The sequence below is a fragment of the Cavia porcellus genome, unplaced genomic scaffold (genome assembly GCF_034190915.1).
Source record: "Cavia porcellus strain 051 isolate PalLab524CR breed Dunkin Hartley unplaced genomic scaffold, mCavPor4.1 scaffold_4, whole genome shotgun sequence".
Taxonomy (NCBI): domain Eukaryota; kingdom Metazoa; phylum Chordata; class Mammalia; order Rodentia; family Caviidae; genus Cavia; species Cavia porcellus.
In genome coordinates, this window is record NW_026947487.1 from 7,751,035 (window position 1) to 7,778,306 (window position 27,272).

Sequence of the window (27,272 nt, forward strand, 5' to 3'; positions counted from 1 at the left end):
TATGTGACACATGACATGGATCACACATGTCACATGTCAAATGTGTGACATGTGACATGTGTGACACATGTCACATATCAGATGTGTGACATGTGACATGTGTTTCACTTGTTAAATGTCCACTTGTTACGTTTGACATGTGGCATGTTTGACACATGTCACATGTCACACGTGTGACACCTGACATGTGACAGGTGTTACACATGCCACATATCACACGTGTGACATATGATATGCGATATGTGTCAGATGTATGAGTCAGAAAAACACTACGAGGTTATGCACAGCAGGTGGTTCTGAACTAGCCTGGGAAAATGTAGGTGTGTGAAAAACACCATGAGTTGTTGCATGTTGGGTCTGAACCAGGCAGGGGATATGTAGGAGTGAGAAAAACATTACAGGCTGGTATGTGTTGGGAGGGATTGAACGAGGCCGCAAAAATGTAGATGTGAGAAAACCACCATGGGCCTCATCAGTAGGGTCTGAACCAGATAATGAAAATGTACGATGAGAAAAACACCACGGGGTTGTGCGCATGGGAGGGGCTTGAACCAGGCAGGGAAATGTACTAGTGAAAAAACCATGACTGCGTATTTCGCATCAAAAGGGCCAGAAGCAGGCAGTGGAAATGTAAGAGTGTGATAAACACCACAGGGTTATGTGAGAAGTCACATGTCACACGTCTGACATGTTACATGTGTGACATGTTACATGTGTGACAAATATCACATGTGACATGTGACACATGACATGTGTCACACGTGTCACACGTGTGACATGTGAAATGTGACATGTGTGACCCATGTCAAATGTCATACGTGTGGCATGTAACATGTGACATGTGTGAAACACGTCACATGTCACACGTGTGACATGTGTGTGACACATGTCACATGTCACACGTGTGGTATGTGACATGTGACATGTGACATGTGGGACACATGACACGTCACACGTGTGACATGAGACATGTGACATGGGTGAAACATGTCACATGTCACACCTGTAACTTGTGACATATGACATGTGACAGATGTGACAAATGTTACATGTCACACATGTGACATGTGACATGTGTCACACTTTTCACATGTCACAGTGTGACAGGTGACATGTGACATGTGTGACGTGTGTCACATGTCACATGTCACATGTGTGACATGTAACATTTGTCACACCTGTCACATATCACATGTGTGACATTCGATATGTGACATGTGTGACGTCTGTCACATGTCAGACTGTGACATGTGACATGTGACATTTGACAGGTGTCACACATGTCACATGTCACATCACACATGTGATCCAGAGTGCATGACATACGTGTCGTGTGATGCATATGACATACGTGTGACATGTGATATGTGATATGTGTGACCCACACCATATGTCACACGTTTGACATGTGACATGAGACATGTGTGACCCATGTCACATTTAACACGTATGACATGTAACATGTGATGTGTGACATGTGACATGTGGCGTGTGGGACACATCATGTCACCAGTAACACGTGTGACATGTGACATGTGCCAAGTGTCACACATGTCACATGTCACACGTGCGATATGTGACATGTGACATGTGTGACACATGGCACATGTCATGGTGACTCATGTGACATGTGACAGGTGGCATGTGTGAAGCATGTCACATGTCAAATGTGTTACGTGTGTCATGTGACTTGTGTGATACATGTGACACATCACATGTTTGACATGCGATATGTGACATGTGTTACCTGTGTCATGAGTCTGACTTGTGACATGTGACATGTGACATTTGACATGTGTCGCACATATCACATGGCACACATGTGACAAGTGACATGCAACATGTGATGTGTGTCACATATGTCACAAGTCACATGTGTGACATGTGACATGTGAGATGAGTGAACCATTCACATGAAACACATGTGACATGTGACATATAACATGTGTCACCCATCTCACATTTCACACGTCTGAAATGTGACATGTGGCATTTGACATGTGTGACACAAGTCACATGTCATTCGTGTGACACGTGGCATGTGACACATGTCACAATTGTCACATGTCTCACGTGATACTGGTCACATGTCACACATATGACATTTGATAAATAGCATGTGTAAACCGAATGACATGTCACACTTGTTACATGTCACATGTGACATGAGAGACACATGTCACATGTCACACGTGTGACATGTGACATGTGATATGTGTCACACGTCACAATGGTGATTGTCACATGTGACATGTGTGACACATAGCACATAGCACACGTGGGACATGAGACATTTGTGACATGTGACATTTTTGACCCATGTCACATGTCACACTTGTTACATGTCATATGTGACATGTGTGACACATGCCAAATGTCAGACTGTGACATGGAACATGTAATGTGTGTGTCACATGTCACCTGCCACACATGTGACATATGACATGTGACCTGTGTCACAAATGTCACATATCACACGTGTGGCATATGACATGCGATATGTGTGACCCATGTCACATGTCACCTCTGTAACATGTGACATGTGTCACACATTTCACATGACACACCTGTGACACATGTGACATGTGACATGAGACATGTGTTACACATTTCACATATCACACGTGTGACCTGTGACATGTGACAGATGTGGGCCATATCGTATCTCACACGTTTGACCTGTGACATGTGACATGTGTGACTCATGTGACATGTCATACATCTGACATGTGACATGCCACATGTGTGACACATGTCACACATGTGCTGTGTGACATATGACATGTTACATGTGTGACACATGTCACAGGTCACACTTGAGACGTGCCAAGTGACATGTGACATGTGTGATACATGTCACATGTCACTCGTGTGACATGTAACATGCAAAATGTGTGACACATGTCACATGTGTGATATGTGACATGTGACATATGCGAGACATGTCACATATCACACATGTGACATGTGATATGTGTGAGCCATAACATGTCACGTGTGTCATGTGACATGTGACATATATGACCCATGTCACACATGTGTCATTTGACATGTGTGACCAATGTCACATGGGTAACATGTGACATGTGTGACCCATGTCACATGTCACTCATGTCCCATGTCACCTGTGTGATGTGTCATGTTATGTGTGAAAAATGTGACATGTCACACGTGTGACATGTGACATGTGACATTTGACATGTGTCACACATATCAGATGTAACACGTGTGACATCTGACATGTGTGACATTTCACATGTTACATGTGTGACACATGCCAAATGTTCCACATGTGACATGTGACATGTGTGATACTTGTCACATGTCACACGTGTGACATGTCACTTGCGACATAACCCCGTGGTGTTTTTCACACTCTTGCATTTCAACTGACTGCTTCTGGCCCTCTCGATGGGAAACACGCAGTCATGGGTTCTTCACTAGTATAATTCCCGGCCTGGTTCCGGCCCCACCCATGTGCACAACCCGTGGTGTTTTTCTCATTCTACATTTTCATGATCTGGTTCAGACCCTAAGGATGAGAACCACTCCGTGGTGGTTTTCTCCTAGATTTTTCCGGCCTCTTTCAGTCCCTCCTGATGTGTACCAGCCCGTAATGTTTTTCTCAATCCTACATATCACCTGCCTGGTTCAAACCCAGTGTGCAACAACTCGTGGTGTTTTTCACATACCTACATTTTCCTGGCCTAGTTCAGACCCACCTGTGGCATATCCCTCGTTGAGTTTTTCTGACTCCTACATTTTCCCAGCTTGTTACAGCCCCTCCCGATGCGCACCATCCCATGGTGTTTTTCTCATTCCTACATTTTTCTGTCCAGGTTCAGACTTTGACCATGCGAACAAGCCCTTGTCTAATTTCAGAATGTATGTGCTACACAATTGCTATTGACACGTTTGTTCTGTTTGTGTATAGGTCTTATGCATAGTCAGTTGGAATCCCTGAGTGACTCTTGGGTCCACCTGAAACATAGCAGAGACTGGTTATACAACTCCTCTTACTCTTTTGAGTCTGATTTTGATCTCACCAAGTCTTTGGGAGTTCACACTTTGATTGAAAATGTTGGAAGCTTTGTGAGTGGAGATGTGGGGAATACCCCAGGCTTTAAAGAGCCAGAGGACAGCATGTCTACAAGTCCCCAGGCTTCCATCATTGCAATGGAACAGCAACAGTTGAGGGCAGAAGTAAGTCTTTGATATTTATTCCTCATGAGAGACTCTGAAACTCCACCAAATGTACACTGCTTGGAAAAGCTTTTCTTTTTCTTCCATTCTTTGTCTCTTTCTTTCATCAGGATTTTGACATTGTTTCTTACCTAAAATAGGGTGGTATTTTGTTTGAGCTGGACAAAAGTATGTTTGAAAATTGTCATTTATTTGAATAAGATACTCTAATTATAAAACTTCCCTTGTCTCCTGGAAACTAGAATCAATTGGTTGTTGATCATAGGAATGTCTCCATCTTTGACCTATTTGTCCCAATTTAAACTAGACTTCTAAATCAGGTTAGATTAATAGTCACTGCAGGTAAGACTCATTGATGAATGGTAAAATTGGTGAGCAGAAGTTGAAGGAGCCATGGGATGTTTTGATACCTACCAAGTATCCTCCCTCAAATATTGATTGATTACAGTGGCTTTAACATGTCCACAGGTGACTTAATACCTTTCCTTGTAATAGAGATAATTTCTCTCCCCTGAATGCACTAGATTTAGTAACTAGCTTGGAGCAGAGTATGGGAAGGGAAAAAATAGTTAACTTCTCATTAGTGAAATCTGACAAATACCACCTTGACTAAATAATCAAGATTAACATCATCAGTAGTATGTCATGTTGATATTGCATGCTCTTAACATAATGTGATGCCACTTTAACTCCGTGGGATTCTCCCCCCATATCTGTAATTCTACTCTTATGTGAAAAAAAAAAAAAACCATTCAGGCAAACCTAAACTTAGAGTTCTATAAGACTTAAGAGCAGCAGTTTCAACATGTAGAAATTATAAGAAAAGATTTATACATCATCATAGACTAGTAATGGATCCTTGAACAGAAAAGGGGTTTTATGGAAAGGCTATGAGTTCTAGATAATATTTATGTTTAGTTAATATTGGTTTTGGTAATTATACTGTACTTACAGAAAGCTTTTTTTTTTTTAATCGGTACTAGGGATCGAGCTCATGACCATGTGCTTGCAAGGCAGACACTTATGCCGCTGAGCTAAAGCCCCAGCTAATAGAAAATTTTAAGGGAGACTAGATGAAGGATGTACAGGAAGTCTCTACTATCTTTATAACTATTCTGTAAATGTAACATTATTAAAAATTTTTAAAGAAGACTAGAATGCTCTACTAGGGTGGTGGATTGTCTATAGTGGATAAGGAAAATAGAGGCAAAATTCAAGAGAACCATGGAGAAACAATTCAGAATTAGTTCTACTTTTGAGCTAAAAAATACTAATTCTCCAACCTATAATCCCAGCATTCTGGAGGCTGAGATAGGAAGACTGAAAGTTCAAGCCCAGCCTAGGCAATTTAGCAACTTAATGAGATCTGTCTCAAAATTAAAAAAATAAAAATGGCTGGGGGTATAGCTCTATGCAGTGCAAAGGGATTGGGTTCAATCCCCGTACTGTCTCCCTACCCCGAGAAAATACTCATTCTATATGATCTTGTTACTATTTCTGGTACTACCTTATAGTTTTGAAGTGATCTGCTATATCTCTTGTGAGTTTCAGAATAGTTGTTACTCGTTAAATAAGGTCCTGTTAGACTCATTTATATGGAAAAAACTGGTTCTTAAGAAGTTAACTGACATTTCAAATACCGAAGATAAGGACGACCTTAATAACACGTCTTCCTCCAAATCTTCTTTAAGGGCTAGAGTTATAGCTCAGTAGTAGAGCACATGCTTAAATTAACACAGGCAAAGCCCCAATTTCAGTCCTCAGAACCAAAAATAATGTAAATCTGCTACTTTTCCATTACTGGATAGCTTGTTAAACACTGAAATGTACTTATAGAGTTTTTAGAGCTGTCTTGATATAAAAAAACAGTAATAATAAAAAATATTAGCAGAATCAGTTACTTTGAAAATGTCAGAATTTTTTGTGCTAAATAATAGGATTGTGGTGTACAGGATTCTTTTATGCCTGAGTTCAGTGATGAACTCTAAAATGTGTCTTTTTCCTCAAGCTTCGTTTGGAGGCACTTCACCAAATCCTTGTTCTGTTGTCCGGAATGGAGGAAAAAGGTAGCCTGTCGCTGGCAGGAAGCAGATTGAGTTCAGGCTTTCAGTCCTCCACATTGCTCACATCTGTGAGACTGCAGTTCCTTGCAGGGTGTTTTGGTTTAGGCACTGTTGGACACACTGTTGGAGCCAAAGGAGAGAGTGGCCGCTTACATCACTATCAGGTAGGCAAACACCTTGCAGTATACTTAGAGTTTAATTGTCTTTTTGTTATAAATGCATTGTAATAATGTGAAACTGTAGTGTTTGTGATGAGGTTTTAAAATGTAAAGGTTATGGCTGGGAATATAGCTCAGTGGCACAGTCCTGCCTGGCAAGCACGAGGTTCTGAGTTTGATTTCCCACGCACGCACGTGTGCACGTACACACACACACACACACACACACACACACACAGAGAGTAAAGGTTTTAAAATAACCTTTTAAAAATGTCTCATTGATTAAGCTTGTTAACTAGTACAGTTGGGATTAGATGGACCCTAATACTATTGTACTTTTCAGATCAGTTTTATTAACCCTTAGCCAGATTATATAGAGCTACATGTAAATTGAGAAGGAGATTAGGGTATGAGAATTGTTTACATTTTTAGATTTGATTATGTTACCTAGTTCTTCTGATTCTTACAGTTTTTTAAAAACTTACCTTTATGTCATATTCTTAGAAAATATTGCTTTATGAGGAAGAAGGATTTTATAGTTAGGAATTATCAAGCATTTAAATAGATTTATTATAAAGCTTTTATATACTGAAAGTAAATAAAAACTACCTTCATGCCTTAGAACAGACTAGGGATAAAATGTTATTACTTCTTTTGCGAAGAAGTATTATTATTGCTAATAGAAAATGTAATCTATGTGTAATTCAGGATGGAATCAGAGCAGCCAAGAGAAGTATTCAGATTGAAATCCAAGTGGCTGTGCACAAGATTTACCAACAGTTGTCTGCTACTCTGGAACGAGCTCTGCAAGCAAATAAACATCACATTGGTGAGTCATTATCCTTGCAAATGCAGGATACAGGGTGCATTTTGCCTAAGAGTATGATAAATAGCTATGTTCTAAAGTTTTGTGCTTAATATCCATAGACTGACATTGAAGAGTCAGTCATTATATTTTACAGTTTATGTTAAAAATTTAGTAAATGCTCTGTTTAAAGAATATTGTCAGTCATTGCTCTCTCTCTCTCTCTCTCTCTCTCTCTCTCTCTCTCTCTCTCTCTCTCTCTCTTTTTATAGAAGCCCAGCAGCGTCTCCTTTTGGTTACAGTTTTTGCCTTGAGTGTTCATTATCAACCAGTGGATGTCTCCTTGGCAATTTCTACTGGTCTTCTAAATGTCCTGTCCCAGTTATGTGGCACGGACACCATGTTAGGACAACCCTTGCAATTGTTGCCAAAGAGTGGTGTTTCCCAGCTGAGCACAGCACTGAAAGTGGCTAGTACCAGGCTACTTCAGATTCTAGCTATCACTACAGGGTAAGTATTGTAAATGTCTCAGTAGAGCTACCTGGAGCCTGGTGTTGCCACCACAGTTAAGTGCCCTTCTGTATATAATTAAGAACAGAGAGATCTAAAGTTGTGTTCTTATCACTAAAAAAAAATTCCTTTTATTTCATATAGGACCTATGCTGACAAACTGAGCCCCAAGGTAGTTCAGTCTTTGTTGGATCTACTCTGTAGTCAGCTGAAGAATTTGTTATCCCAAACTGGTGTACTTCTTATGGCCTTGTTTGGAGAAGGTGAAAAAGAAGAGGGTGAAGAAGAAAAAAAAAAAAGTTGACTCCAGTGGAGAAATTGAGAAGAAAGATTTCAGAGGTATCATAAGCCTTTCTCTCTGTCATTACTTGAGGTATTTACTGCATCCTCATTGAGTGTGATAATTTACACACCACTTTTCTTTTAGGTATGTATGCGTTAGCTGAGATGACTGAATCTTGTGTGCTGCACATTCAGCTTCTCTTTGGATGTCAGCTCTGGGACATAGATTTTAGGTGACTGGTTTCTTCCAGGTTATGTCTTGCTTGGGGAACACCTCAGACTGTTTCTTACTTAGTATTTTGTCCTGAAAAACCATCTCTAGCCACAATCCTTACCTAAAGAGTCCCTGGGGCTCTGGAGTTGTGATGTTTGGGAAGTGGCTGATGATTAGAGGAGCTGGCCTTCTGCCTAGGTGGTTCTATTCTGTGCTAAGGGTAGAATTCTGCATTATATGTAGCCTTATCCTTTTTGGTTGCTGAGGTGGCATTTGCTCGTGGCTTTATAGTGGCTATTCTCAATAGAGTTTATGCCCTGAATGGCAGAACTACTATATACATCTTTTATATAATTAAGGACAGAGAGATTTAAAGTTGGTCATTTACTCAAAAAAGATTGTGATCCTGCCATATCTCATTACTGTAGCAGCTCTGGGAATACTTAAAGCCCTTTCTGGATTTCATGGATTGATAAGGCAATTCTGTGTTCCAATTCCATCATCTATAACTATAAGGATAATTATAGAAGTAATTTCCAAAGATCATTGTGAGGATTAAATAATAGCACATTAAAGGCTATAGAGTAGTGACTGGCATATAGTAAAAACTCAGTGAATATTTATATTAGAATATTGTAAATAATATTAAAAATTAAAGGAAAATACTATTTAAATCGTATTCGTGTTGTTACTGACTTATGGGTGGATAGAGAAAATATCATGGGGTCATAAAATAATAAAGCATTGTCCCCACCTTCATGAACTTTCTAGAGCAATGAGGCTGGTAACATGTAAACAGATAACTGCAGTGTAATAGAAGAAGCTCAGAAGAAACATCTGAATTTCTTAAGTCCAAATGTAGAAAGTTATAGAATGACTAAGGACTAATTAGCTTTCCAGTTTCAGAGACTAAACCAGTGGCAAGTTCCTTTTCTCTTTGTATGTGTGTAGTATGATTCTTCCATAAAAATTCTCAAGGTCTGATAAATTAAAAATGTTTTGTGCTACTTCCTTCTTCCCTCAGGTCTACTGGGGGACACAAGGGTATTAAGGGGCTAGGTCTCACTAGTGGACTTCAGAAAAGACATTACACAGGCACTTTTCAGCCTGCGGAGCCTCAAGAAAACTGGCACCTTCTATGGCAGTAAAGAGCACCAGTTCTTCTGTGACGGAGAAGTGGCTTGGGTAACGGCAGTCTGTGTCCACAGCATTTTCCTCTAGCTGTCCTACAGAGACAGCCATTGGACCCTCTCCATTGTATGGGGGTGGCAAGGAATGAGATTCCCTCATGTTAGCAGTGATCAGGTATTCAGAGGGAGGCTGCCAGGTTTGTAACTCTCAGTCCTTCTAAACTACTTAATTAAAAACAAGATATGTCTGCCACTTGAAACAGTAATGATACTGAGACACAAACTGTATAATCAAATTTTTATCAATTAGCTTTGTATTTAGGGCCTCCAGATTTCAAATAGATTAATTAATTCAGTGATTTTTTTTCCAGAAATATTTACAGGGTTATATGCAGGAAAAAATGGTAGTGTGGGTGCTCATGGAAAAACTGAGAATGGTGTTAATACAAATGATTTTCCCAGGACACCTCTACCAAGAGAGAAGGCTTCATTAGAGGAGATAGCTTTTTAAACAAAATCTTAAGAGTGTGTAGAGACAAGCTTAGAGTGAGATATGTACATTCATAGGGCAGGCCAATGCTGTTACATTCTTCCCAACTTATCAGAAACTCTTATTTGCTTAGTGTATAAGAAAGAAACACAGTTCTGTGTGGGAGAAATGTAGAGAAGGAGGAGTTTGCTGTTGTTTTTTAATTGTCTCCAGCAGTTTAATCTTGTCATAGATTGCATACCCATCCCTGGGTGGTGTTAACTGGATACACATTCCTGTCAAGGTAGTTCATGGCCCTTGTGTTGTCATAGTAGCATACATGGGGGTCTCTATCACAAGGGACTTACCTGTGTTTGTTAATTCAGCATACCAAGATCTTTCTTTAAGAGTATTGAATGTACTTGCTCCAAACTGTTGCAATTTCTCTCTTTTTTTAAATTGTCCCCCTTGGGGATTGACATTCTGGGCAACTGGCACAATGCTGGGTGAGGAGGTGTTAAAGGTGTTGGGTGATAGGGAAGGAGGTGTATGATAGGAACAGTAGGTAGTTTCTGAATCAGTGAGAACAGGATGAGGAAGATGGTGGTATGAATGCTCATGGAGAAAATGAGAATAGTCTCAACACAGCACTGTGTGAAGGTCGTATATAGAGATATTGGTCCCTAGCAAGTTACACTCATGCCTAGAAATTTAGGGGGCTCTTTGTGTTTACAGACTCTAATAAAAAGAGATAGTGTCTTTTAGAAACGTTGGGATTGAGGATCGTGGAGGTTTTTGAAAATATATTAAAGGCTATGAACTTTCTATTAAAATACACACACACACACTCACACTCACTTCTCATACAATTTTGAGGGAGCGGGTTTTGTAGGCCATTCTCAATTCTACCCATTAAAATTCTAGCCTTGGGTAAGGAACCATTGTTTTTTACAATAGCAGCTAAAAAAAAAATAGATCAAACATGTACACATACACATTCTAGCATGTTCACTCTTATTGTGCACAATGCAAAAGATGTTTCATTTAACTTTATTTTCTGACCTTTCTCCCTATTTTTTGAGTTTTAAAAAGTCAGTAGCTTACTGAAAACCTAGCTTGTGAACCAAATTTGTGCTCACTGATACATAAACATAAGCTATGTGGGATAAATGTAAGCTCTTCTAGTTTAATGTAAACTTGTCTCTTTACTCTTCAGCTGCTCTTAGGAAACAACATGCAGCCGAATTGCATCTCGGGGATTTTTTAGTTTTTCTTCGCAGAGTTGTGTCTTCAAAAGCAATTCAATCAAAAATGGCTTCCCCAAAGTGGACAGAGGTGCTTCTAAATATAGCATCTCAGAAGTGTTCCTCAGGTATATGTTCTTTGCCTTTGTTTTAGAGTTTTTTCATATATCATATTTATCTCATTAAGATAAAGTACTGCTAGACTTTAACAACCTTGGATATTTGACCTTGATCTCAAGATTTCTTTGTTTTGTTGTTGTTTTCAGAGTACATATTTGATCTAAAGAAAACTGTAGTTTCATGTGTTACAATGGGTTGAGGATTAATAATCCTCTGCTGGGCTTGGTGCCACATATCAGTAATCTCAGCACTCTAAGAGGCTGAGACAGGAGAATTTCAAGTTTGAACCCAGCAACTTAGTGACTTAGCAACACCTTGTCTTAAAAAGGGGGGTGTGGGTGAGGAAATGGTTCAGCTGAAGGCCCTGGGGTCACTCCATAGTACCGCTGCAAACAAAACAAAAGGTAACAGACTGGACAAGAGAAGATTGTAAAGTTTAGACAGTTTGACCCTTTATTATGATACATACTAAAAATAAACGGAGAGTGTTCTGTTTGGCATAATTTGGCACAGGTTCTGGCCTCTCTTCTTTCATTGTGATGATACAGATCTGAATTTTCCCATTCTTTTTTATCATAATATGATTTGTTTCCTTTTGAATTCTGTTTACATGATATCTATGACAGTTCTCTATTATACGATTAATTTTTGGCTCTTAGCCTGACAATCTGGTCTGCTTACATAGATTACTACAGTCTCAGTCTGATTTTTAAAATTTTGATAAAATATGCACAACAGAAAATTGATCATTTTAATCATTTAAATATACAACTGAATGCCATCAGACATATTTATAATATTGTACAACTATCCATTTCCACAACTCTTTCATCATCCTTTGTACGTTTTAAAATTGCTAGAACACAATATGATGTTTCATTTTACGTGTTATTTTATATTTATATTTTCAGTATACTTCAGGTTTTCTTTAGTATAATTCACAACAGGTTTTTCTTTTTCTTGTTTTTTTTTTTTGTTTTTTTTTTTTCTCTTTGGAACAAGGTATCACAGTGCAGTTCATGCTGGCCTTGAACACACTTTGTAGCCCAGGCTAGTCTCAAACTTGGAATGCTCCTTCTGCCTCAGCCTCCTGAGTACTGGGATTACAGGCATGCGCCACCACCTGTGGCTGTATATTAAATTGTTAAGCACAAAGAAAACCTAGATATTTATTTTTAACTGGTTTGCTGTCGTTATATGTAGAAAAAATGAATATATGTGTATGCATCAGTTTTCCGTCTCTACTGTTACTTAACCTTAGAGACATATAAACTGTTTGGTCCTCATTAACCCTCATAGTCTTTGGGAGGCAGTCAGATCTGTGATGAGAGAGACAGACAGAGGGTATGAATAAGCATGAGTGTTAGGGATTGAGGGCCTGTTTAAAAATCCTCATGCTCCTGAGCTGTGTGGCTGTGGTCAGATTTAACTACTCTGAGCCACAGTCTTCTAAGTAAAATGGGGCTGTGAGTCAGGGTATGGGAGCATCAAAGAAGTTAAAGCAGGTGAGATGCACAGCACAGTACATGGTACAAGTAGTTATTTTAGTGGGAAATGAAAATTCAGGTATAAACTGATTATTTATATGTGCATATAATGGGTGTAGGTTGGGTGCAGCACTCATGGGATAATGGGTTGAAATGTAATTCTATTCATTAATGCTTAACCACCTCAGGACTTTTTTTCAAGAAGTTCATTATAACTTTGAATTTCTATCACATTGAGATGGGAAATGTCTTTACCTCACCAGGTATTCCTCTAGTTGGGAACTTAAGAACAAGACTCCTTGCGTTGCATGTCCTTGAAGCTGTGTTGCCGGCTTGTGAATCTGGTGTGGAAGATGACCAAATGGCCCAGGTTTACATTTTTAAAGTTTCTAGATTTTTTTTTATTTCTGCTCTGTGATTCACCCAGAATCTAAACTTGTACATAATTTCTTCAGTTATAAGTGTGTCATTTTTTCAGTAGTATAATTTCCAGTTTTAAGACTGATTTCTTTATTAGTTTTCTCAAGGAGAAAGAAATTAAGTTATAAGGTTTGAGAAGCAGAGGGTAGGGAATACTTGCAAAATCAAAAGAAAAGGACAGTCTGTGGAATTTCTTATGAGGTTTGGCCTCTCAAAAGAGAAATGTGTGAGATTGTACAGCCTCATCAGAGCTCCATATATAGTAAGGCAATGTAAGAGCAGTGGAACTCACTTTCTAGTGGCTTAGCAATCTTTATAAAACAACAACAAAAACAACTTACAACACCAAAACTAGCTGTTGGACACTGGTATAATTATGCTTCATGTGTGACTTAATAGTACTTGTTACATTTTTTCTAAAAATACTTAAAATTCTTTTTAATTACTTAAATTTTTTTTATAAATTTGTCTTTTTTACTTCCATAAATCAGGTTGTGGAATGCTTATTTTCCCTTCTATCAGACTGTATGTGGGATACTCCCATTGCTCAGGCCAAACATGCTATTCAGATAAAGGAAAAAGAACAAGAAATAAAATCACAGGTAATCAATTCTTCAAAATGGTGTTTTTAAACAGTACAAGAGAATATACTGTCACTGTCTCTGGATGCAGTGTCCTCTCGAGGACTTTGCTCTCTCAGTTATTTCATTTCCCCTTTCTGCATTCTGTGTCCTCTGCCGATTTCTTCTACCTCAGTTTAGACCCATGTTCTACCCTCACATTTGTATCAGCAAAGCTCTCTATATCCTTTCTCCTGTACTTCACCACTAAACTTCTCAGAAGAATAATGTTTGCCTCAGCACTTCCTTCTCATTGTCTCTTCAACCCAACTGTTTCATCTTCTATTGAGATAGCAGAATGGAATTTTGAAGGGAGGTGTTCATTACCAGATAGTATGCAGGTGTTCCTTAGCATTGAGAGGGAGCTGGTTTCAGGATCTCCCAGGAATGCAAAAATCAGTAGATGTTCAAATCCCTTCTAAAAGTTGGTATAGTGTTTGCATGTAATCTAAGTGTATCCTCTCATGCGTTTGACTCATCTCTAGATTATTTGTAATACCTATTACAATGTAAATGGTTGTTTTAAAATATTGTTCAGAGAATAATGACCAGAAAAATGTCTGTATATTTTCAGTATAGTTGCAGATTAAAAAAAAATTCTTTTCCAGCGAGAGATGGTGACATATATCTGTAATCTGAGCTACTTTGAAAAAAAAAACAAATTTATTTTTCAATCTGTGGCTGATTGAATCTGCAGATGCAGAACTCAGGATATAGAAGCACTACTGTCTGCTTATGGCCTATATTTTATTTGACCTCTTGAAATGTCAGCTTTTTGTTGTTTTTAAAGCAATACTTTTCCTGAATCTCTACATACTTCTCCCAACCCTTGGTTCTCTTTGGAATTGACTTATTTGGTGCTGCTTTCACCTTCTTTCCATCTCAAAATACTGATATTCCGTCAAAATTCCCTTCTAGGGTTTACCAACAGTCTGTCTGTCTTCTTTCCTTTTTAAAAGACAGTGTCTCACTAAATAAATCAGGCTGGCCTTGAACTCAACTATGTAGCCCAGACTGGCCTTCAATTCATGGTGACCCTCCTGCCCAACGTCCCTCATGCTGGGATTACAGGTATATGCTACCATGCCCAGTTTACCAGCAGGCTTGCTCCTCTGCATGACCATACTCACTTACATGCAGTGCCTTCCTAGCTTAAATGCTGTCCAAAGTATCTCTGCCTCAAAACCTTCCCCTTCCTGTCCCATTCTGAGTAATGATATCATTATTTCTATTATTTCATTAAACCTGAATTCCTAGGACTTCTAAATTCTGCTGATGTCTCCGTATGTGTATCCACTGGGCTCCGTTGATTTTACCTCCTAAATAGCTCTTAGGTACACACTCTTAATTCTTTTAGTTTTCATCATTTTGCATTTTACTGGCTTTTCTTCTACCTTATTAGAATGGTCTCTTACTCTCCTTTGTAAGACTTTTCCTTTTTGTGGAAAAAGGAAAAAAATCTTAATGTGGAACTCTATCACAAGACCTACTCCCGTTATCCTTTCTTTTTTTTCAACCATCACTCTTACCCCTTTTTCTGTTTCCAAAGAAACTTTTTTCAGGCCCATATGCCATTAATCCCCAAATTTTACTTAAAATTTTGGCATTTTTCTTGAATTGTACTCAGTGTGTAAAGATACTAGCTGTCTTAGTATTATCACATTTTGTTCCTTCTCAGGGTTTTCCCAGCCTCCTAGTTAAACACTGAGGCACAGAAACCTAGGCATCATCCTCAATCCTCCTCTTATTACCCTCATGCCCTCATGCTGTTTTCTCCATGTGTGCAATCTCTAGCTCTTCTGTTGGCTTCCCTTTATACTAGAATTTAAACTTGCTCACCTCCTCATCTCTTCTATAACTACCTTATTCCAGGGCATTCCACTGCCGAGATTACAGGAATAGTATAGTTAGTGTATATCTCGACTTGCGATGTCTCCCTCTGTAGTCCACTCTCTACATAGGACCCAGAGCGATCTTTTAAAATTGTTAATCACAAAAAGTTGACTGCCTGCTTAAAACCCTCCAGGTATTTTTCATCATTCTTGGGATAAAATCTAGATCTTGTTTGCCTTTGCCCACTGAACACCTTCCGTCTTCCTTCCTTTCTTTTCCCTTCCCTCTTTTCTCCCTCCTTCACACTGAGCTATATCACCCAACCCTATTTTGTTTTTTATTATAAGACATAATCTTGCTGAATTGCCCAGGATGGACTCAAACTTGCAATCCTCCTGCCTCAATCTCCTTAGTAACTTAGATTACAGGTATGTGCCACCACACCTGGCACCTGTAACTTTTTCATGAACACACTGAAATTTCTTCTTTCCTTCAGTCTTTAAGCTGGATATTCCCTTTGGATATATTTCAAAAACTTAGTATCAGAGAGTCCTTCCCCAGTCAGTTCAGAGTAGTTGTCAGATACCTTTTGTCACATCACCTGTTTTAATTTCAACATGGCACTTATTGACTGATTTTTCTTATTTTTTGTCCCCCTCTCCCAAAGTATATTATATGAGACTAGAGATCTTATTTATCTTTATATACTACTGAATATAAAAATCATGATAGACTTTCTGGGATAGAGTAGGTGCATAGTTAATGTCCATTGAATGGGTGAATTTAAACCCTCGATACTTAAACAGTTCTTATCAACAGCATTTAAGCTATCTGTTTAAGTTCTTTCTGTTAGCAGCCTCCTGATTAGTCTGTATTTCTTCATCCTAACATCCCTGGTAAAATATTTTTAAGGCACAGATCTAATTATGGATCTTTTATGTAAGTTGTCTGCATGGGCATTCCTTGGTCTGTGATGTGTGTGTGTGTGTGTGTGTGTGTGTGTGTGTGTGTGTGTGTGTGTGTTTCTGTCTTTTTCGTTTTTATCGGACCAGGGATCGAACTCACAACTGCCTGCTTGCAAGGCAAGCGCTTATGCTGCTGAGCTAAATCCCTAGCCCCGATCTATGATGTTTAAACTTAATATGGAATACAAGACCTTCCATGATTTTGTGTGGTCTTTTTTTTTTCTTCCTGGACTTGTTTTTTACCATTCTCCTCCTCTATACATTCCATCCTGTTGGCAATTATTTTAAATCACTGAACTCTGTTGTACCTTTGTGCCTTGGCACGTGCTGTACACACTGCCTAACGTGTCTTTCTCTTTTGTGATCATCTGCTTAATGTCTTTTCATCATTTAAGGATCCACTCAGAAGCTACTCTGTTTAAGGTTTATCTTCTTCTCAAGCACGCTTAAGACATGTACTTTTGCTTTGTGTTTACACTGCAGTGCTGACATTATGTATCTTTTTCCCTTAATTAGAAAATAAGGTCTTTTATGGGCAGGATCCCTGCTTTGTTTAATGTTGTTTTCCCATTGCCTTGTATAATAACTGATAATTGGTACCAAATTAATAAATGTGTGTGGGATTAAGTCAAGAAACCTCAGAATATATTAAATACCTGGTTTCCCTCAAAATATTGACCTATCTTCCTTTCTGGTAGAAGCAAGGAGAGTTGGAAGAAGAAGATGAAAACCTTCCTATACAAGAAGTATCTTTTGATCCAGAGAAAGCTCAGTGTTGCCTAGTGGAGAATGGACAGGTTTTAACTCATGGCAGTGGAGGAAAAGGCTATGGATTAGCATCAACAGGAATAACCTCTGGATGCTATCAGTGGAAGGTACGTGGAGTTCTAAATAGTGATTAGCATTTCGTGTTTTAGTCCTTGTACTCCAGGTTCTTATAAGAAAAAAAAAATCCTGAGGAAAGACTTAAAAAATCAGATATGTAAGCAAAGTGGTATTATTATGTAAGGTGTTATAAGTGGAAACTGACTGAAGAACACATACTATACTGTTTTTGTAACTCTTTCCTAACTCTACAATTACCTTATAATCAAATATTTTTAAAAATTGTATTCTTTCCTTCTTATGAAGGATCACATAGCACATTTCTCCTGGCAGTGAAAATGCAGCAACATCTCTGTGATCTTTTTCACGTGGGAAATCCTGGTAATAGTTTATCTCATGAGCATTCAAAAATGCTTTATTTTGTAGTTACTCTGTGGGTGCCATCAACTAAAAATACAGATTGGCAGAAGGAAAGCATTTAAATAACACATATTGTTTGTACAATCTAGGCCTAATGAGGCAGCCTTTTCAGTTGTGGAAATTTTTATCTATGTAGAGAACTGTTTTTTACTAGTTGAGTTTACTAATGTCAGCCATGGGCCACAATTGTAAGCAGCTGTTTCTAAGGATAACACTGTGCCTTTTCTATGTATCCCATTGATTCTTGGCTGCCAGGTATTTATAATAAAACTGTTAATAAAAACCCCTCACCCAGGTGGTAGGTGAGATCAACTGTAGTGTTGACTTCAGTTATGCCTTTTAAGAGTCTGACATAGCCAGTTAAAACAAATCGTTAACTATCAAGACCTACTTCTAAGGCTATGTGGCTTCATTTTTGAGTTTTCGTGTTCACTTTTTAAAGTTAGGCATTGATTTTTACACAGGACAACTCTGGCCATCTAGTGTAGAGTTAGTATCACTATGGGGCACACACACAAGAACTATAATCTTATAGGACATGGATGTTTCCCTGGAAACCAGGACTGTATAATTGTTAGGGTACCACTTATCAGGGCGCACAATAATCAGATAATGCAGGTTAAATGGCCTCAATTGGCCTGCCACTATTTTCAGTCTAAATAATTTAGTTGACCCACGGATTTCAGACTAATTGTTAGAAAGTAGTTTGAAAGGATTTTGTTGCCTGTGTTGTCATTTTGGTGTCTCAAGTATGGATGACAAGTGGCAGTATTTTGTGGAAGGTTCAGGAACAGATAAGTGGTGTTGAATCAAACCATCACAGTGTTGTTCCAAATTGTAACTCATCCAGAAAGTGAAATATACTAAGTAAAAAAGAAAGAAAAAGGAAGAGAGAGAAGAAGTAGACATCACCAAAAGGAAATTAAGAGTCCCATTTCTGAAGAGTGGTCGGGGGATTATTAATCTGTGTAGTTTAGCTTTTACCTTTCAGTAGGAGTCATAAGTTAAGACATGTATCTAGATGAGTCCATCTAAAATGAAGCCCTTCACTATGAGCCATCTACAAGAGACTCAACCGTCCAGCCAGCATTCATAATGTTTTCATAGTTTATGACCTCACAGAAGAGTGTCCTAAACTGGCAGCCCCCACATTGGTATTCTGTTCACTGAATCTCTGCCTACTTTTGATTGTGCACTATCAACCAGTGAAACAGCATGTGGCAGACAGTATCAGCTTTTATTTAGAGTATAAGCAATTAGAATTATGAGTAAAGGATTCTAGAACGTTTTGGGGGGCAACAATAAGGCCTAAATGCTGTGTGGTTGAGTCCAGGTGACCAGCTAGACTCCCACAGGGAGTTTATCATTCTTAAAAGTTCAAAGTGACCCACTCACCGGGCGTGGTGGCGCATGCCTGTAGTCCTAGCTACTTGGGAGGCTGAGGTGGGAGGATCGCTTGAGTCCAGGAGTTCTGGGCTGCAGTGCGCTATGCCGATCGGGTGTCCGCACTAAGTTGCACTAAGTTCGGCATCAATATGGTGACCTCCCGGGAGTGGGGGACCACCAGGTTGCCTAAGGAGGGGTGAACCCGCCCAGGTCGGAAAGGGAGCAGGTCAAAACTCCCGTGCTGATCAGTAGTGGGATCGCGCCTGTGAATAGCCAATGCACTCCAGCCTGGGCAATATAGTGAGACCCTGTCTCTAAAAAAAAAAACAAAGTGACCCACTCAAAAATGTGCACTTCAGGCTGGAAAATTACCAGCCTCTTTATCAGACATCTGATTTTACAAAACTTATTACCAACTGAAAACTGCTTTGTAACACTCTAAAAGTATATTTATTGTAATGCCAAATATTGAGTACAGTAACCCAAGTATTGTAAACCACTTTTCCAGGCTTCCTCACAATCTAAAAAGTTATATTTATAATCCCATTGAGATATTATTGGAATCCTAGCAAGTTAATTCCAGTCTACCACCTCCAATGCAACCCACTGGAGAGTGAAGATACCAAGACATTCCAAGTTAAGGACAGTGGAGAGGTCCTAAATCCAATCCCCGTGAGGATGTGTGGACAGAGGCCCTGATCCAAGGCCTCTCCCAGAATTACCCTGCAAAGAAGGGCGTGGCTCCAGAATGAGTGACAATGAGTAACTAGGGAGTAACTTGAGCTGGCTGGCCAGGTGTGAGAAAAGCATCTTGGCAAAATGCAAGTATAGCAAAATGCAGAAGGATCAATCTGCATAATTCAGTTAAGGTAGCAACTGAATTGTTTTTGGAGGCTGTTGTTTCAGTTTCTAATATGCAAACTTTCATGCCCTGGGGACTCATAGCCTCTTTATTTGGAGGCTCATACCCAGTTGACATTCCTTGGAGCTGACTGACTCTACCATCCTGCTGTGCCCATGGATCTGTTACAGAGAACACTACTCTAGGAAACAGGAGACTGTCTGATGGCTTTAGAGATTACACACCAGTACCTTGGCTGGCCTTATTTGCAATGCTTACAGCCAATTGAAGAGAGAAGGAATTAATAAAAACCCTTCACCCAGGCAGTGGGTGAGATCAATTGTAGTGTTGACTTCAGTTATGCCTTTTAGGAGTCTAAGACGTTAGCCAGTTAAAACAAATCATTAACTATCAAGACCTGCTTATGAAGCCACATACATATCAGTACTTTGTACATATCAGTATAAAGAAATAAGTCTCCACATAATCAAAGTTGCAGAAATTGTTCTCCATTCAAGGGGAGTCACTCAAGTTGTCTCCTGTATATATCTATATCTGTTTGGAGCTGCCTATTTTTAAATTTTATCTTCCCATTGTCCTGAGGCTCCAGTAAGAAAAAAATCATAGCAGAAATATCTCCAGTTATTTTTGCTTTCAGTACACACAGTTTAAAGTGTGGTAAAAAGCAAGGAAATTGTGTACCACTACCTTAGTGAAGATGAGCCTTTCAGAGACAGAGCACACAGACTACAACCTAAAACCCACTTATCACCAAGTGCCAACACTGCAATTAAATCTGAGTACTGAGGTTTTAGCTTAGAAAAAACACTTGTTATCGGACCCTCAGCTGCTGTGGGAACTTGGCTTGCATGCTGCCAGAGACAGGCCACCATCACAGATTGGCAGGCCTGTGTGTGTTCTGCAGCTCTCTTTGATGAGAGCTGATCTATGAAGTTAAAAGACTATATAACCTTTTATATCAATTTTTAAATTAATATATCCATTTAAATTAATATATCACAAAGTTGTTTTAATTTTTTTTTCTTTTCTCTTCCCTCAGATCTTAAGTTTACTCTAATCCTTCAAAGAAAATTGAGCATTCATAGGGTTAATTGGTCAGGGAAGATAAATTGTTATAATGGTAGCAGGAGGCTGAAGAAAGTAGTTTCCTTTTTTATTTTTTGCTTTGCAGAACTGATTTAACCTTTTCATCTCTTACTTGAAGGAAAGAGTATGCATCGTTGTTATATTATTGGCCTACCCAAAGCTCATTTTGAGAGATTTTTGAATCCTTTTTCCTCTTACTATAGGAGAGAGCAACTGCAAGCTCATTTTTATTCTTTGGCCCATCCAAAACCAATATATGAGAATATCTATTCCTTTTTTCTTCCCACCTGGAAAAGAGAACAGCACAAAATCCCCTCAACTGCCTTTTTTTTTTTTTTTTTTTGTCTTTTTCTTTTTTATCAGTACCAGGGATTGAACTCACGACTGCACACTTGCAAGGCAGGCGCTTATGCCGCTGAGCTAAATCCCCAGCCCTCAACTGCCTTTTAAAAGCCCCTGTTGTCAGGTAGCAAGGCCAAAAGCAGTGGGATCCAGCGCATCTAGTGTCCTGAGAGTGGGCCTATAGTTATCTGGCCTAGGCACATTTCCTTAGCTTTGTAATTAAGTTGCAAACTGAAATGACTTCAAATGTTATAGATACTCGAAGGTTATTCTAAACATTCTGTAAAGGTAAAGAATAAAGTTGTTTTAAACTCTTTATATGTTGGGCGTGGTGGCACACTCTTGTAATCCCAGCACTCGAGAGGCCGAGGCAAGAGGATCATCGCAAGTTCCAGGCTAGCCTGTGCTATGAAGTGAGCCCAAGACCAGCCTGAACTGCACAGAGAGACCCTATCTCAAAAAGACAAAAATTAAAAAACCCAAAAAACCCCACAAAAACTCTGTATAAGTTGATGAAGTTATTTTTATATTTCCACTTAAGCTAAAAGTTACTTAACATGTTTCTATAAATGCATAAGTATTATTTATGTTAATATGTTCCTCAGTGTTGGTTTGTGGAGTTATTGGCATATATACTCTTTTTAGTATTCATGACCATTGTGACTTTTATTTTAGTTTTACATTGTGAAGGAAAACAGAGGCAACGAAGGCACATGCGTTGGAGTTTCTCGCTGGCCAGTCCATGACTTTAACCACCGTACCACCTCGGATATGTGGCTCTATCGGGCCTACAGTGGCAATCTCTATCACAATGGAGAACAGACTCTGACATTGTCCAGCTTTACTCAGGGGGATTTCATTACTTGTGTGTTAGACATGGAAGCCAGGACCATTTCGTTTGGGAAAAATGGAGAGGTACTGAAACACATTCATAAACATGGCTTTTTTCCCCCTAAAATTACATTCAACTCAGTTGTTCAAGTGCTAGTTACCCACTTTATAGATTACTTACCTCTCACCTTCTTTTCTTTAGTATTTTCTGGCTCTCGTAATACTTTTCAGCACCACCTGGGTGTAGTGGCACATGCCTGTAATCCCAACACTAGGAGGCTGAGGCAGGAGGATCACTGTGAGTTCAAAGTCAGCCTGGGGTAAATAGTGATTTCAAGGCCAGCTTTAACTACATAGCCAGACTCTTGTCTCAAAAAACGTATTCAGTGCCAAACTAACAACAAAAAGGCGGCCAAATCAAGCCCCAGTAAGATTTTTGAAAAAAGTGAATAAATTAAGATCATTTATTTTATGTGGAATTAACTTAGTCAAAAAGTTTAGTTGGGATTTGGCTCTAGTAACTGTTGTTTTGTCTTATAATGGGTTTAATTTTAATATGGTTAGATATTTTCAGTTAATGTTTTTTCTCTTTTCCTCACCTGTGCCACATTCTAGGAACCCAAATTAGCTTTTGAAGATGTAGATGCAGCAGAGTTGTACCCGTGTGTAATGTTCTACAGCAGCAACCCAGGAGAGAAGGTACTGAAACTTCACACTTTTTTTTTTTGTCTTTTTCCTTTTTATTGGTACCAGGGATCGAACTCACAACTGCCTGCTTGCAAGGCAGGCGCTTATGCCGCTGAGCTAAATTCCCAGCCCCAAAACTTCACACTTTTTTAAGCTTTAGAAGTACGTGTTAGTATCAGGTAGACTTTGTAAGGATAATAAGGTGTTTACACCATTGAAAGAACCTGACCCAAGTAACTCATGCTTCTAGAAGAAGGTTAAATACTTCAGAAATTGTCTTTAATCCACTGTTTGACCTTCAGGCAAATTGAATATAGTAAGTCAACTTTCAAATATATGTGCAACAGTTGGAGTTGTAAGAACTAGATTATGGATAATCTGACTTGTTGACAATTACGAATATGAGAAAAAATCTAAAATTAATCTTAAATGTAATGAGATGCCATTAGCCAAATAATTGTAGGTATGTTGTATTGAGGAAATCCCCTTGTATTCATTTAACTGGGGGGTTCTTAGATCTTGTAGGTAGTATAAAGTTGAACCTCATGAGAACAACATTAAAGGGATACCTTCTCACTAGAACCCAAATCCATTTTATTTCAAGGAAAAGAAAAGTTTTTCAAAACACGTCAATTAGGCAGCAACAATGGTACATGCATTGCACATTGTCATCCCCAATTCATTTACCCAGAGCATAAGACATCTGCTTAAATTGTTGGAACAAAACCAGCACAAATCTTTCTCTTCATTGAACTCAGAGAAATCAGTAGTATAACTGTCTTAACTATTTTTTATATACATATACATATGTTTCCTCTTTCAGCTTCTCACATTAGTGAGACAATATGATGTGTATATATGCATTTCTGATTTATTTCACTAATGAGTATATTTTCAAATTGCATCCAGTTACCCATAAAAGTCTCCAGTTCATCAGTCTTTATCAGGCTGAATAGTACTCCATTGTATAAAAACACCACATCTTTTTGATCCATTCCTCAGTTGATGTGCATTTAGGTTGTTTCTAAGATCTGGCTATTACAAATTGTGCTGCTATAAACACAGGTGTACATATATCACTGTGGTATGAAGTTTTTAATTCTTTTGGAAAGATACCCAGAAGGGGAATAGCTGGATCAAATGGAATCTCTAGTCCTAGCTTTTTGAACAATCTCCACAATGATTTCCACAGTGGTTGCACCAGTCTATGTTCCTACCAACAGTGGAGAAAAATAACATTAAAATTTAAAAAGAAAGAATTTCTACTTATTTTACAGTAGAAAATTTTCAAGTTAGGTCATTTATGATTTCCCCATGAGAGGAGTTTTAGACTTGTCAAACCTTCAGATGCAAGACACGGGAAGATGCAGACAAGGCTGCAAGGAACCCTCAAGTCTGGTCTGCCATAAGCACTCAAAGGATTATAAAATATCCCTTTGGGAGGCAGGAGGTGAAGACCACTGGTTACTGACTGAAATCCAGGATTTTTAGTCTGGAGCACGTCCTCTATTTCATGTGAGAATTAAATTCCAAACCACAATAAAACAAGGAAATCTCTGGCTTCATCAGGTCATCTAATGTAAAATCATAAATATGTTTTTTAATTTGGAATGGCTGCCAAGAGCAGTGATACACACCTGTCATGCCATCTACTTGGAGGCTGAGGCAGGATTGCCGCCAGTTCAGGCCAGACTGGGCTACATAGTGAATTCAAGGCCAGCCTGATTTGCAGAGCGAGAGCCTGTCTCAGAAAGAGTTAAAATGAGGGGCTGGGGATTTAGCTCAGCGGCATAAGCACCTGCCTTGCAAACAGGTGATGGTGAGTTCGATCCCCAATACCAATAAAAAAAAAAAAAGAGTTAAAATGATACATTTTCTGTTTATTTGCCCATAATAAAAAAGTAATGAACTAAAACTTCAAGGTTAACATGATATAACCCAAGTTCTAGCCTGGCTGGTATCAGAATTATAACAAATATTTATTAAGTTCATACCATGTACTAAGCATTTTACATTACATTTTTTTGTTTAATCTCCTGATAGGCCTAGGAATTAGACTTCATTATTGTTCCCATTTTACAAATAATTAAAGTGACTGAGTGTGGTGGTCCATGCCCGTTCCTCTGGCACAAAAAAATAAACAAAATTAATTAAAAATGAATGGTCTTGGGGCTGGGGATTTAGCTTAGCGGCATAAGCACCTGCCTTGCAAGCAGGCGGTCATGAGTTCGATCCCTGGAACCGATAAAAATGAAAAAGACAAAAAAAAAAAAAAAAGAATGGTCTTGGGGCTGGAGGTTTAGTTCAGTGGCATAAGTGCCTGCTTGGCAAACTCAAAGTCGTGAGTTCAATTCCTGACACCAAAAAAAAAAGAATGGTCTTAAATTCAAAGGAAGACGTTCAAGGTGGATCCATCCCTTATTTCTTGGTAAGGCTCTAGATTCTTTCTTTTTATAAATTCAATGTATTTTCAGTATGACATATTTAGAGCATTCACCAAAAAAAGTGGGGAATAAAATGATCTTGTGTACAGCTATCACCCAGTGTAAGGATATCTTTTTTTTTTTTAATTTTACTTAAAAGGAAAAAGAGAAAAACACAAAACAAAACAAAGCGGTGTAAGGGTACAAGTAATACAGAACTACAAAAAAAAACCAGTAAGAAATCACGTGTAAGGATATCTTAATGCCCTTTTCCTTTAGCTTTTTCCCATCTGCTAAAAGTGTACAGAGTAAAAACACAGATGCCGTGAAGCCCTGATCAGGAATCTGCAGCCCATTCTTCTCCCTGCTTCCCTTGTGAATTTAGTGTATACCATCCCTGTACATAGTTTTACACTTTTGCTAATGTGTGTTTATAAAGATGATACAGTATTATTTTGCATTTTTCTAAACTGTTTTAGTGCATTTTGATGTCATATATTTCCTTTTGCAGTTTCTTATTCAATTTTTTTTTTTTTTGTCTCTTTGAGACAAGGTCTCACTGTGCAGTTCAGGCTGGCCTTGGGCTCATTTTGTAATTCAGGCTGGTCTCAAACTTGCAACAATCCCTCTGCCTCAACCTTCCCAGTGCTGGGGTTACAGGAGTGGGCTACCATACCTGGCTAACATTATAGTTTTGAGCTAATTGATTCAGATGGCTCTAATTCATTGATTTTTGTGGCCATATAGTATTTTATTTTCTGAATCACAGTTCCACCTTTCTTCTGTCCAGACATTATTATTATTATAACATCGTCCCAATGTAGATTTTAGTCCCTCTCGCTCTCTGGGTCCATGTGTGAATGTACTGTACATTCAGAAGTAGAATTTGTAGGCCTCCAGGGGTGAATATCAACTTTTTAGATTTTGCTAAATTGTTCTCCCAACCAGTTACATCAGTTTAAACCCTCACCAAACAGTACTGAACATGCCATTAACACCCTAGTGTGAATCAGTGCTCTACAGTTTTATTGGACCGTGAAGTACTTTCTTTTCTAGGATTCCATGAGACAGGATAGCAGCCTAGAACTTCATTTCATTTCCTTCCCATCTCAACCAACCATGTGTCCAGCACCTTCTGTGAGCAAGCTCTAGGAAGACTCAGTGCCAAGTGAGATCCCCTCCTGGCCCTCGAGGGGGTTCCAGTCTAGTGGGTACAGCAGGATGGAAACAGTGACTCAGACCACAGGAAACTGTGACTCACAATCAGGCTTTGGTGGGTGAGTCCCAGAAAAAGGGACTGTGTTTTCTTTTAATGTCTTAAATTTCTAAAGATAAAAAGTCTTTTTGAAAAGAGAGAAACTTGAAAGTCCAGAGACAATAGATTGGTGTACTGCCATTGCCTCGGTGATTTATTGTAATGGGGAGGGTGGCTGAGAGGGGACCACAGAGCCAGGCAGCCTTCTTGGCCACTGTGGACCCCAGAGGGGAGGCTGTGTTACGGGTGGGGCCAGCTCTGTAAGCGTGGGTCGGCATCCCTGTACTGTCACCCATGGGCTCAGTCAGGTTGTCTCTGCAATGATGGCCTCCAGGTTGCAAATCTAGAATATTCATTCCTCTCTCCCTGGTTTCAAACTCCAGCAGTGTGGCTTATAGCTGGCATATTAGAGTTGTTTATTCAAAGCCTAATTAATTTACTAATTTATTCATTCTTTCTAGTTTATTTCTTTTTGTATGGGAGATTGAGCCCAGGGCCTTAGAACTGAACTACAAGCCTGGCCCTTTTTAAATTTTTAGTTTGAGGCATGATACTTATTGTTAAGTTGCATAGGCTGGGCTCAAACTTGTGATCCTCCTGCTTCAGCCTCCCAGAGTTCTGGGAATCCAGGC

At 38.9% G+C, this 27,272-nt stretch overlaps 1 protein-coding gene across 1 annotated transcript; it reads left to right on the forward strand.

The window, feature by feature from the left end:
- The first annotated feature begins 3,998 nt into the window (after window positions 1-3,998).
- LOC134475646 (probable E3 ubiquitin-protein ligase HERC1) lies at window positions 3,999-25,714 on the forward strand. The gene is made up of 12 exons (XM_063246764.1): window positions 3,999-4,203; window positions 6,212-6,430; window positions 7,133-7,253; window positions 7,502-7,739; window positions 7,884-8,078; window positions 11,051-11,206; window positions 12,949-13,055; window positions 13,597-13,707; window positions 17,222-17,398; window positions 22,120-22,359; window positions 22,891-23,002; window positions 25,665-25,714. The coding sequence occupies exons 6-12, from the start codon at window positions 11,146-11,148 to the stop codon at window positions 25,712-25,714; spliced, it is 858 nt and encodes a 285-aa protein (XP_063102834.1). The 5' UTR covers window positions 3,999-4,203; window positions 6,212-6,430; window positions 7,133-7,253; window positions 7,502-7,739; window positions 7,884-8,078; window positions 11,051-11,145.
- Window positions 25,715-27,272: the final 1,558 nt, after the last annotated feature.